General features: G+C 38.9%; 1 protein-coding gene across 4 annotated transcripts in view; it reads left to right on the top strand.

Moving 5' to 3' along the window:
- Gtf2h2c (GTF2H2 family member C) overlaps nucleotides 1–14046 on the top strand; it is a 38194-nt gene that overhangs the window by 21517 nt on the left and 2631 nt on the right. For 2 of the 4 annotated variants that reach the window (XM_048806057.1, XM_048806059.1), the window contains exon 17: nucleotides 1301–2366. The exons of 1 other annotated variant lie outside the window; for it this stretch is intronic. In XM_048806057.1, the coding sequence (XP_048662014.1) occupies nucleotides 1301–1338 (38 nt within the window). In that variant the 3' untranslated portion in view covers nucleotides 1339–2366. Of the gene's footprint in view, nucleotides 1–1300; nucleotides 2367–14046 lie in introns of those variants that run through there. One more of the 4 variants, XM_048806056.1, reaches the window with a different exon arrangement.

The following is a 14046-nucleotide window of genomic DNA, read 5'->3' as shown; positions in this document are numbered from 1 at the left end:
GTTTAGAGGGTACAACTTTCACTGTAATCAATTAATCCTCTGAACCCCAAGTTCAGATAGTTTCAGAACTTTATAGCCAGCATGTAAGGGGAGGGGCTCACAAGTTCACAGACTGCAGACGATCACAAAAAAGCAGCTTTTTTTCCTTTCACTATTTTGGGCAAGAAAACCCTTCAAGGACAACCACAACACCTGAGAAGGGGAGAGCTTCTCCCCTTTCTTTCCTCCCCCTGTCAGCTGTTACCTTGGAGCCCAATTGGTAACTTCTTTTATTTTAGATATGTAGATATCTCTGTGCAGCTCCAGCTCAAGGTCAGAGGCCTTGTTAAAGGATCTTTTTATTATCACATTTTGCATTTGCAAACACACTTTTACAACTACTTATACTGGATAAATGTTTGTGAAAAACTAGTAAGGGGGCATTCAGCACCTGGAGTGCTGATTTCTTCCAGGCCAGTGGCCAAGTAAAATAGAGCGACAGGAAAATAGGAAGTTTACGTACATTGAACTCTTTTGTAGAGACTCTTTTGCTGATGGTCCTAAAATCAATTATGGTGAAGATTTCTGGAGAAGCCAGTTAAGATTTTCTGTGAAGGAGGAGGGTGCCATTACACCCCCATTATGGATTTCATTTACATACATTATGGGGTTAAGATGAATATTTTAGTTATACTTAAGAAGGAACTTTTTTTTTTTTTTTCAAACAGTAATAAAGAAAATTCTTGGCTTGTTTAAGATTGCAGAAATGAGGACTAGGGGCGGTGCTCAGTTTAGAGCACTTGCCTAGCATGCACAAGGCCCTGGATTCAGTTTTCAGAACCATCCACACAAAAAGATTGCATAAATAGAAATGGTGATGAAGAGTTTTAGCCTTTAATTTTTTCCTTGGAAGTCCACAATATATTATTTTAAATACTTTCAAATGTGTACATTTTTGCTTCATATTCTGTTTTATTCAGCCTGATAATCTTTCTTTGTCTTTTAAAGCTTTGAACAAACCATTAGCAGAACAACCCCATTGAGTTATTTTTAAAATACCTAACCCCATAGGAATAACGAGAGTTAATAAATTTACTGTTGTTTTAAGTCAGTAAGTGTTGGAATATTTTGTCACATAACAATAGATAACCAGAACACCCTGCCTCTGGTACCAAATTCTAAATTGTTTACTGTTCATTAGGAGAAGCAAAACCAGCATGAGTAATACAGAGGATATGACACTATGCAATTGTTGTGGGGTAGGTAAGCAGTCTCTATAAGGCTACAGTTCTGCTACTGATGCTGGACTTGAAATTAGCAGACCCAGCATTTTGGAAAAGAAGGATGAATGTGAAGTAAGAACAAACTGGAATCTGTGAAGACAAACTGGAACTTAAGATGCAAACTGAACACTGCATCTGTTGCTCAAGACCTCCAATCTTAATGATGCAGATAAACTGCAGAACAAGCTGGTGCTCTTCACATACCAATGAAGTGAACTAGCAGATTAGTGGCAATTTGGGTGAGTTATGACAGCACCTGGCCCCACATCACCCTTTACAATGCAGCAAAGTGGCTACAGCTTCATTTCTACATTCCATAAATTTCTAACTCACATAGATTTCTCCCAGAGTTAACTCTTAACTGTACAGGGAAGGGAATTGTGGGAAATATAGTTCCATTTAAGTTGATACAGTACAAATGCACCACAGGACTGACTACATAAATATGGAACATTTGTTGATAAAGAAAAGATACTCATAAAGTACAGTTTAGGAAGAAAAGCAGATTGTATGGCTATGCCTGTAGCTTGATGGTATAGCATGTGCTTGGCGTATGCCACGGCCATGGGTTCAATTTCCATTATAAAAAAAAGAGCAAATTATAATACTTACAATATTGTAACAGTGGTCTTCTTCACCTTTTGAAACCTTTTGAATATAGCCCTCACTGCTATGAGGCCTATTTTAAAAGGGACCTGTCTTTCTTTTCCTCTTTTCTCTCTTCCCCATTCTATAGCCTGGGGGCAGAGAACAGGATTACCTTTTATTCATTCTAGACCTAGTTATCTGTATTTGAGCACTTGCCCACCACAGGAACCAAGTAATTCACCCTTAAGGGATGGCACCAGATCTAAGGAATTGTTATCTCCCAAATTAACAAGTAAATCATAATCCCCCAGCTTGGTCACCTGGAATGTAGTCTTTGAAGAATTTTTTTAAAAGCCCTCGATTTTCCTAATGGGCAGAACCACAACCTCTGGGACTAGAGTCCTCTGTGAATCTCCTTTGCTAGCAAAGCAGAAAACTTTCTTTTTCTTTTTTCTCAAAATCATGTCCTCCTTTATTAAATTGGCATTGGGGATAAGGACCAAGCTTTTGGTAACAAAAAATCCAATTCTTGGGACTGGGGTTGTGGCTCAGTGGCAGAGTGCTTGCATAGCACATGTGAATCTCTGGGTTTGATCCTTAGCACCGCATATGAAAATAAATAAAGTAAAGGCATGATATCCATCTACAACTACCAAAAAAAAAAAAAAATCTAAAAAAAAAGTCCAATTCTTACATTAATGGTATTTGTAAATATGGAAAAAACCTGAAAGAACATTAGTAATACCAGTTAAAATATTTGTAGTTATTTCTGCTTTGATTTTTCTTATAAGCCTTTATTTTATTTTGGTATTTTTCTTATCAATATCATGGTAAATTTCATGTGTTAACTTGATTAGTCCATAGGATGCCCAGATGAAACATGCCTGAGTGTATCTGTGAGGTATCTACAAATGAGATTATCATTTAAATCAGTAGAGTCAGTAAAAAATGAATTACTCTTGCCAAAGTTGGGGTGTAACAGTGGTCTACTTTACCTTTTGAATATAGCCCTGTAAGGGTAAAAGAAATTGAAGTTAAAGCGTAAAAATTAAAGGGTAAAAGACCGGGTGTTGTAAAAGTTTCTAAGCTGCAAGGTCTGAGTTAAATTTCTGTAGCTGTTAAGACAATGCTTAGAACCGCCCAGTAAACATTTCCCCTGATTGTCTGGTTGTTTAATAACTGAAGGGGTCTGTATGGTTCCACGCAGGCCTTGCAGGGCCTGAACCAATCAGTTTGAATGTAACCCCCTCCTTAGGAATGACCTATCACTCCAGCCTGACCTGTTCCCGCCAATGAATGAACCAATCATGTTTAGGAGTTGTTGTTCAATTTTCCCGCGCCTAATGATGATTTGTTCTGATGTATACAAAGCCCTCCGCCCTCCCCAAAAAGTGTACTTAAGCAGTGCTCAGCCCCTGCTTGGGGCTCTGGGCTGCTTTCCCTTCTTGAGTGGGCACGGAGCCCCAGCATGCTGGTTCAATAAATCCCCCCCTTCTGCCAATTGCATGAGTGGTCACTTGGTGGTCTCTTTTTCCGACGTTTCGCTAGATCCTTACAGCCCTTGCTGCTTATTTTTAAAGGGACATTTTTTTTCTCCTCTTTCTCCCTTTCTCCAACCTTGGTTTGAGGAACAAGATTACCTTAAGTTATGTGTGCTCCACAGGAAAAAGTTGCCAGAAGAACTAGGAAGTGACTATCTTTCAAATTAACAAGGAAATTTCAGGATGAACCTGGGACCCCCTGAGAGGGCATACCAGGAATGTAGGCTTTGAAGAGCTTCTATATGGGCTGGGTGTGGAGCACTTGCCTAGCACACATGAGGCACTGGGTTCAATCCTCAGCACCACATAAAAATAAAATAAAGATATCATGCCCACCTAAAACTAAAAATTAAATATTAAAAAAAAAAAAAAACCTCTCTATTTTCCCTGATGGGCAGAACCCCAGCCTCTGGGACTAGAGCTGAAAGGAAAGCAAAGAACCCGCAGACGGGCACACGAGAAATGAACACTGATACAGGCAGAGATACACATGAGAGTTTATTTGTCAGAGCTGACAGATAAAGGCACATCTCTCCATAGAAGAGACAGGCAAAATAGGCTTGGAGTTCCAGACTTTTATGGGGTAGGCTCAGGGATTAGAGCCAGGCAGGTCCTAATGTGACAAGTTAAAGGTGGTGTTGGTATGAGGGAGTAGTGAGCCCTTCTCAGAAACGCCCTTGGGTAGGAAAGCAAAATTTTGTTTAAAATGGCGGCTGTCACTTAAGATGGCCATCCAGATGCTAAGCAAGGACCTTACAGGAGCCCCCTCTGTTTCTCCTTTGCTAACAAAGCAATAAACCTTCTTTTTCTAAAAACCATGTCCTCATTATTAAATTGGCATGAATTGGCATAGGGCATAAGGACTGATCTTTTATAATAGGGACAAGATTCAATCCCTTAGGACCTGAAAAGAACAGGAAGATGAGGGCTTTAGCTTTTTTCTCTGCTTCATCGCTAAAGCTTGTAGTTCTCACCCCAGCTTCTACTGGTATAATGTATCTCCTATATCCCATGGGTTCTTTTTTTCTGGGCAACCCTGAAAACACATCTATCTAATTAACCTGCAATATTTACACTAATAAAGAAAAAAGTTTTCAGAGATGGTCTTGGAGGGCAGTGTTTATGGCTGCAGTACTCTAATCTCTGCCTCCATTGGCTTCTCCCTGTGTGTCTCCTCTATCTCCATGTGTCCTTTCCTCTTATCAAAACAGCAATGATCATTGGATATGAGGTGCCTCTACCCATTGACCATTTTTTTTCCTGGTAGGAGGGATGGGATGGAACTCAGAAGCACTAAACTACTGAACCACATCCCCAGTCCCTTTTTTTTGTATTTTATTTAGAGACAGGGGCAGGTCCCTTGAGTTGCTTAGGGCCTTGCTAAGTTGCTGAGTCTGGACGATCCTCCTCAGCTTTTTTTTTTTTTTTTTTTTTAGGTGTAGATGGACACAACACAATGCCTTTATTTTTATGTGGTGTTGAGGATTGAACCCGGGTCCTGCCTGTGCTAGGGGAGCGCTCTATCGCTGAGCCACAATCCCAGCCCCGTGCCTCAGCTTCTTGAGTCACTGGGAATTCAGATGTGCATCAACATGCTGGCCAGTGTGACCTCATCTTAATCACACTTCCAAATAAGGACATATTCTGACATTCTTGGAGGACACTATTCAATCTCCTGTACTCATCAATAACCTTTCTAATCAATGAGGTAGTATCATGGAGAGAAGGGAGAGGGTGACCTTGAGAGGAAGGGAGGGCTGTTCTCCCCTCCCAGACTATCTCAGCACATCATCAGAAGGCCAGCCACAAGGCCTTTAGGCAACAACAGGAAGCCCAGGTCAAGATGCCTCAAAGAGGGCACACAAGAACCCCCATTAGAGGCCTGCCTCAGGGGCATAACACAAGGTTCTATAAGGGAAGATGCCTGCCTTTGTAACCCATAGCACAGAGTCCCAGATGCATAGCAAATAATGAGGGGTTTCCAACCACTCAGAACAGCTCAACATAGAAACTTCTGTGGGTCCTGTGGGATGGGGCTACTGATAAGTATAGATGGCTGAGAAGGTGATTCTCAGGACAAGTACATCAAAAGTTTGGTTATAAATGGCCAGAAAGCATAAACAGGAGTATTGATCGGAAATAACCAGTAGCTGGAAGCACACTCTTTTCAATGAGTAATTAAGATGATGTCACTTGATAACTACTCCTGGGAGCATCTCTCATCCAGCCCAGTGTCATTAATCTGGTGTCATGGCAACAGGCTGGCCTTGGGTTCTCCCTCTGGAGCTTTGTTTTGTTAATGTGTCTCTTGTTCACAAGTTACAGCTTGCTCCTTCCACTGTATTGCTTCCAGCACAAGTGACAAGGTGGGAGAAAGTGAGGCAGAATTTTCTATGAATAGGGCTTTTGAGGTCAGCCCAAACATAATCTGGCCAGCAACTGGCTACACTGAAAAGCAATCTCTTTCCTCTGCACAGGTGTGTACATCCATCATTCTAGAACATCAAGTTTGAAAGAGTGTTCTTCATTCCTAGAAGACATAAGAAAGGCCACAAGCCAGGTCTTTACAATCATAATGAAATTCGAAAGAAGGAAATTCCCAGATACTTCTATTGAAAAGAAAATAACAAAAAGAAGCCCACTGAATTATCTAGATATTTTTCCCTCAGGCCATGGATATATTTGATTTGTGTGAAGGGAGGATGGAAAAGGATGGGTGGTAATAAAGAGGAGGGGAAGGATGTAATACAAAGGAGTGGATTATAAATAGGAGTGAGATAGGTCATTCTTTCAGTCAACCTTGAGCTAAAATGTGAATTCTTTTCTCTTATGTATGAATACCTGTATCACCTTGAAGACATGTCTTAAGCTAAGCTCTTTCTTCCCCTCTTTCTTCATTTATCAAATAAGGAAAATAATGCTTCCTACCTTGTTAGATTGTTATGAAATAAAATGAGAAAATATACAGAAAACATCTTACAATGCTCAATATATAATTATATGTGTGTGTGTGTGTATATATATACACACACACACACACATATAATATATATATAATGATATATAATAAATGTTGAATAAATATTAGATCTTATAAAGAGATGCAGTCATTTCTGGGACTAGAAAATGTGTTAGTGCAAAAACATGATTATCAATCAATTTAAAGTCTATGTACTTAAAAAAGTAAAATAAGCATACATAAAGCCCTGGGTTTATCTCTACTACTAGGGGAAAATAAGGAGAAAGTAAAAGTAAAGTGAGAAAGAGAAACTGAGTTACTGTGTGAGATTATTTAAGAATAAAAAACAAGAGCTGGGCATAAGCCGGGAACATGCTTGCATTCCAGTGGCTAGGAGGTGAGACCAAGGATCTCAAGTGCAAAGCAGACTCAGCAATTTAGTAAGACCCTGTATCAAAAGAAAAATAAAAAGGGCTGGGGATGTGGCTCAGAGGTAAAGCACCTCTGGGTTCAATGCTCAGTACCAAAAAAATGTTAAGATAAAAAGTAAAATAAAAGCAGTGAAGGCACACTAGCCTACACCTATAATCCCAGTGACTCAGGAGGCTGAGGCAGAAGGATCACAAATTCAAGGCAAGCCTGGGCAACTTGAATGAGACCCTGTCTCAAAATAAAAAATAAAAAAGGTTGGAATGTAACTCAGTGGTAGATTCCAATCCCTAGTATGGCTTAAAAATAAATAAATGGAATTAAATAAAAAAATAAGATGTAAGAGCTGGGGCTGAGGCGCAGCCGTAGCGCACTTGCTTGGCATGTGTGAGGCACTGGGTTTGATTCTCAGCACCACATATAGGTAAATAAAGGTCTATCAACAACTAAAAAATAAAAAAGATGTAAGATGATCAGGCCTAGGAGGGGTTACCCTGAATTACTTATGAAATTTGTTTGCCTACATTGGTTCAATTAATAAATGATAAGTTCTTCATAATTTCATCATGGTTTTCATTTTTTAAGATTGTGATTTTTTAAGAGAAACATTTTAAAGTCAGCAAAATTTCTGAGAATATACATCTAGAATATACATCTTCAGTAATTGTTGCCAAAAGCTAGGTCCTTTGTCCCCATGCCAGTCCATTAATGAGGACAGTTTTGAGAAAAAAAAAAAAAAAAAGATTTATTGCTTGGCTAGCAAAAGAGAAACACAGAGGACTCCTGTCGCAAAAGCTGTGATTCTAACCATCCCCAGGAACAGGGGGCTTTTATAGAAGTGATTCAGAGAAATGAGATTAGGGAGGAGAGATCATAAAGGAGAAGATCAGGGAGGAGAAGTTTAGGGGACAAAAGATCAGGGAGAATTTTAGGGAAAAGAAGATTGAGAAAAAAAATGTAAGTTTCAAAGCCACAAGGGATGTAGTCAAAGCATCAAGTGAACCCCTGTTACATAATGAGGGAAATAAAAGACCTAATATCATCACTGAATGTCAGTGCCTGAATGTCTCCTCCATCCTGTCCTTACTTTTCTTTCACAACTGACTTTCTCATTGACCTGTCACTGAACCCATCCATTGTGCTTTGCATTTTAATGACTCTTTTCTTCATTTCTTATATTTAAAACAAAATTCATCTTCTGACTTTCTTCCTCCCACAATGTTCTACTCTTGTTATGGATCAATATTCCAGATGTTTCTGCAATCCTGAATAGAGCACCACCATAGAATTTCCTACTCATTCTGAGGGTTCTCATCAATGACCTGGGTGACACATTGTTCATTGATGCATGAGGGAGCACTTTCCAATTAAAGACATTGCTCTGAGACTTCCAAATTGGTTTAATTGAAAAGAAATGAGCAAGCTAAAAGCCTTTCACTTGAGATTTGATGACAGACAGAAAACCTTTGTTAACCAGGAAACTTAAGTGAAAAACATTTAATTATCATAGGCTATAAATAGAATATCACTCAGAATTTATATTACTGAAAGTCTTTCTCCCTGATGCCAACCCAATAACGAGGACATGGTTTTGAGAAAAAGGAAAAAGAAGGTTTATTGCTGTCCCAAAGGCTGTGATTCTACCCATCAGCAGGAACAGGGGGCTTTTAAAGAGGTGATTCAAAGGCTACATTCCAAGTGTTCTCTGTTGGAGTTGTAATTCACTTGTTAGTTTGGGAGATAGCTATTTGAGATCTTCTGATACCATCCCCAAAGCCTGGATTACTTTGTTCCTAAGGTGGATGTGTAAAGGCCAGGAGACGGCAGCATTGTGGAAGCCCGTATTCATGAGACTGGTTGAGATAGGTAGATGATTGGTTTTCTCTGAAAAGATTGCAAGGCAGAGCTACTATTTTATCAACTCTTGCAAATTGGCCACCTTATTTTAATGAATTGATGAATAAATTCTGTAGAGGTGAAGCCATTTCAAGAAAAAAAAATGCATCACCATTTAATGTTACAAAACAATTAGCTATTTTCTTTTGACATCACTTGTTTTTTTAATCTTTTTATATCATTCTGAGCTGGTCCTAGGAAAAAGGAAGGATGTACACAAATTTCTTTTGGCAGTGGGGATTGAACCCAGGATTGCTTTAACATTGAGCAACATCCCCAGCTCAACCCTTTTTATTTTTTTAATTTGAGGCAGGGTTGGGTCTTCTTCTTGCTTAGGGCCTCGCTAATATGCAGATGCTGGCCTTATACTTGCAATACTCCTACCTCAGCCTCCTGAATTCCTAACATTACAGGAGTACACTACCATGCCCAGCCTAAGATTGTCTTTGACAACATCCCAACTCCATAACAAGCTTTTTGTTTTGTTTTGTTTACTTCTATAAACTTTTGGTGAGTTAGGTTTTCATTTGTACCTTGTTGCCTGTAGCTTTAATGAATATTCATCTGGATCTCTTTTTCAGCATCTCATACTTTTAATTTTACTCATGATCCTCTCCTGTATTTAAAACTTACCTGCCAAATTAAAAAAATAAAAAGGGCTGAGCTGGGGCTGTAGCTCAGTGTTAAGCAACCCTGGGTTCAATCCCCACTGCCAAAAGAAATTTGTGTACATCCTTCTTTTTTCCTAGGACCAGCTCAGAATGATATAAAAAGATTTAAAAAATGAGTGATGTCAAAAGAAAATAGCTGATATCATGTCATATATAATGATTAGCTATACTGTATGTGGCCAAATTAACTACCTATGTGTAAGTTAGTTCATTGCCTAGTGTTTGAACCTATTAAACAATGAGGTACTAATTAATTCCTTGTTTAGTTCAATGTACTATTTAAAGAATGAAAGAAAAAGGTTCATAAGCGTGGCCATTTCAGTAGAGAGCAATATCTTCAATCAAATGGGCTTTTGCTCTCCCACAAATGACACACAGGTGGCCACTGACTTGGCCTGTGTCTGTGGCCAGCTTGATCACATCAGAGCCATTAATACAGTACACAGTTGCTTACAAACCTGGGCAGGGGAGGGGAGTCAGCAGGGGGAGCCTGTCTTCTTACTGGGAACCCCCAGTATCTGATAAACCTTGTAGTTACAAAGGTCATGGTTCCCTTGGTCTAGTCCAACTTTATGTCTTAGTGTTGACATTAAAGCTTTTCCCCAAACCCGAGATACTTCCTGTTTTCCATTTTTCAACTGCAGAGGGATTGAATGCATGGCAGTTACCAGGAGCAAGGCCCAGAGTCCAGTTTAGAGACTTTGATTTTCATTATGTGTTCAAACTCTCTATCAAGCCTTCTTTTTGTCTACCAGATTTCCTCTCCATATATGTGAGTCTTCTTTCTTAATGTAGTTTATCTTAACACACAAAGGAAAAACTTTCAAATGTAAAGAGAAAAATGGATGCTAATCATTACAAATGACTCATTCAAACAAAGGCCATTCAACCTGCTTATTTGAACATACAAAGGTGTGTCTCTTTTCTTTAATATTTCACTGCACACAGAAGAGTATATTCAGATATAATTTCATATGATTACCCTATAATAGGAGCTTCTTTCTCCACACAAACTGCCTGCAAGTAAATCCTGTCCACCAGATATGTATTTTTCTTTCATGAAGATTCTGCCTTGCAGACAAGCCTAGGCAACATTATTTTCCTGTTCAAATAGCAAGAAAGGAAAATTTTCTGTTAGGAGAAATCTGGAAAAACTTTTTTTCTTTTAAATAGTTTTTTTAGTTGTAGATGGACATGATACCTTTACTTATTTATTTTGATGTGGTACTGAGGATCAACCCCAGTGCCTCACACATGCTAGGCAAGCATTCTACCATTGAGCTATAACCTCAGCCCTGGAAAAATGTGTGTGTGTGCGTGTGCATGCGCTAGTGATCAAACCCAGAGCCTAACAAGTGTTAGGCAAACACTCTACCACTGAACACAAACTACATTCCCAGTCGGGGAACAAAAAGGCAACATAAATGGTAAAATGAAGGACCAGAGAGATTAAATCGCCATTATGAGCACATTTACAATCAAGTTAGTGAATGCTTTTATCCACTATGGAAGACAAAACAACCCAGTGGGAGAGAACTGGTATAAAACTGATTCTTGTCATTATTTATACCTAGAGCATGAGCTCTGTAAACTTAAGGTATCTGAACTCTCAGGTGATTTGAACATGTATTTGTGTACAGACTTCTTTTTTTTTTTTTTTGAGAGATCACCTATAGGTTTCCAAAGGGGTCTAAGATTTACGATTGTAAGGTTGTTTAAAGCATATAGAAAAATTGAATACAGCCATGTCAGTTAAAGCTTGAGGATCATGAAATCAAAGATGTGCTTTTGAAGAGAATAGAGTCAGGCCTGTCTGGAGAGTTATGGGAAAACTAGAGAATAGTTGAGGATTGGATTTAGGCAGGCCCACAGTATAAAGTAGGATAACATTCAATTATATAGAATATTTAAAAAATATTAAAAGTGGCTAAGCAAAATAAAAGTTTTTTTCTCATTCACATAAAGCTCAGTGTAAAAATTCCTAGTCAGTAGGCAGCCTTGCCTGTGGTCTTCAGACAACCAGGCTCCTTGCATCCTGGCTCTGTCTTCCTGTACGGCCTTGGAGTCCCCTGTTACAACACTGTATCTAGACAATCCATAGGGGAAGAAAGAGAATGTATGGAGTCACATGAAGGAAGGACATCACTTCTGCCCACATTCCTTCAGTTGAACTTCAGTGACATGACCAAACCTAACTTTAAGGAAGGTTGGAAAATGTAGTCTAACAGTACACTCAAGAGGTAGAAGAAATAAGTTTTGGTGAACACATAGCAACTCTATCCTATCCACTTAAAAGAAGCAACAGTACCAGGAAGCAGCTGGGGGTGAAGAAGACACACTGCTTTTAAACAGTAGGAGAAAGTTCAATGTCATAGGCAGACAAGGTAGTCCACAGATGAGGCAGAGTAGTTAGGCTTATAGGAGTAGGAAAGTGTCCAGAAGACAGGATGGTCATAGTGACATACAACCTATAAGCAAAGTGCTCAAGAGTTTCAGGCATGGAGGCAGGAGGAATTTGGGGAATCAATCATGAGTAGTAGAGACCTAGTGACCCAATAAGTATTTAGGAAAACTAGGAGTAGGAGTGGGGGATAGGAACAGGGTAAGGCAGGAGCTGGGATGGAATAACCAAGCTCTGGGAAGATCACAGACATGGGGAACAGAGCACAAGCATGGATCGTCAGGAAAGGCTATTTGTGAGATGGCTCATTCATAAACAGCATGTCAGATAAGACCTGGTTCAAGTTCCTTTTGCCCAGGTCAGCATTGGTCCTAGAGTAATACAGAGCCTCCTGACAGGAGTCAGCTGTAAGGAGAGGGATTAGGGAACAGGTAAGACCTGATGAAAATCCATCAAGTGTTACCATAACTTTCTCAGCTTCTCAGTCCAGACAACCACCCTAACTAACCCCAACTTCCTCACTAATGTCCTGGGATGAAACAGCATTGTTGAGTCAGTTCAAACCCTCCGGGACACAAAGCAAATGCCCATTAAGAGGATAGAGGACCTGGTGTGGTTTATTTGCTTAGAAGAAACTATCAATATGTGCGTGGTTTATTTGCTTAGAAGAAACTATCAATATGTGCATGGTTCTTGGGCTTTTCAACATATTTAAGCATTTAATCTTGACAAAAACCTTATGAAGAAAGCGCCTTTATTACCCCAATATTACGGATTAAACACTGAGCAATAAAGGCTCTTAAATCATTAATCCAAGCAAGCAGTAGGGCTGGGATTCAAAGAGAATTGACTCCCTATTGGATGATTGTAGAAAGCCACATTTGACCAGTGTTTTTTGTGAACTTTCCCTCACTCAGTGGAAACTCTCCCCCAGATATCTGATCTAACATTTTTGTTTTCAGAAACCTACCCCATCTTTGTGCAATGAAGACTAAGTCACCCATCCCAAGAAGAAGACATTAACAGTTCCCTGTAGTGGCCATACTCTTGATGTAAAATATCTTAAAAATGAATGATTGCAGAAAGTCAGGGCTAGAAGGAACCTCAGGGACTACTGTCCTACCTGCACTAGAAAACTGTATTTTACTCAGCTTTACTTTCAGTTAAGAGCCAGAAATTTCTGACAGTGATACAACTGCTCTAGTTCTTAGGTGGCTAGAGGGACAGTGATAAAAGGGCTCAACTTCATAGGATTTTTTTTTTTTTAATGAATTGAGTCCAGTATCTTGTGTAACTAATTAAAGATTATATAGTCATTTCATCATCCACATACCTTTCATCCATTCATTTATCTGTCTGTGTATTTAATTATTCATTTGCTATAATATAACAATATATAAAAGTAATATTTATATTTATATTAAACTTATGTTCTAAAACTCACAACATTAAAATGTAACAATTTATATTATAAATCATTATGTAACAATATTGTCGAGACAATAACAATATTGTAGCATTTGTAATTTAACAATATTCAAATATAGTAACATAAAATGCAATAAAAATAATTTTATGCTATATCATTATAACCATCATAAGAAGAACAATTAATACAGAATGATTTTCCCCTACCTTAGAAAGGTCTGATGGTTAATTTCTCCCTTTTCTCAAAGACAATGGAAGGAATGGGTTCTGAGTTTAATGTACTTCACTCTATCATGAAGGAATAAAGACTAGGTTTGAAGAAGAGAAAGAAGAATTCTAGGGAAGTCTAGAAAGGAAAAAAAAAGCAAGCAATTTTTCTAAGATCAACAGGATATACAAGGATGAGGGAAAGAGGAAGTGGAATCTGTGACTGGGTTGGCAGCAAGGAAAAGTTGCTCAAGTAGATAGAGCACAGTGATGCATGCCTGTAATATCAGCTACTTGGGACTAAGGTAGGAGGATCACAGATTTAAGGCCAGTCCAGGCAAATTAGGAAGATTCTACCTCAGAATGTTAAAAAATAAATAAATAAAAGGATTGGGTGTGTAGCTCCATAACAGAATGTCCATGGGTTCAATTCCCAGAACCACTAAGAAGATGAAGAAGGAGAAGGAAAAGAGTAGCTGGAAGCTGTGGTTCAAACCTACAATCCCAGTAGCTCAGGAGGCCTAGGCAGGAGGATGGCAAGTTAGTGATACCCTTAGTAATTTAGCAAAACCCTGTCTCAAAAATAAAATAAAATAAAAAGAATGGGGAATTTGGCTCAGTGGTAAAGCATACCCAGGTCTAATCCCCCCCCCTCCTCGGAGGG

The sequence above is a fragment of the Marmota marmota genome, unplaced genomic scaffold, assembly GCF_001458135.2.
Source record: "Marmota marmota marmota unplaced genomic scaffold, marMar, whole genome shotgun sequence".
Lineage (NCBI taxonomy): Eukaryota > Metazoa > Chordata > Mammalia > Rodentia > Sciuridae > Marmota > Marmota marmota.
Note: the sequence above shows the minus strand (reverse complement) of the source record. Positions and strands in the feature narration are given on the sequence as shown.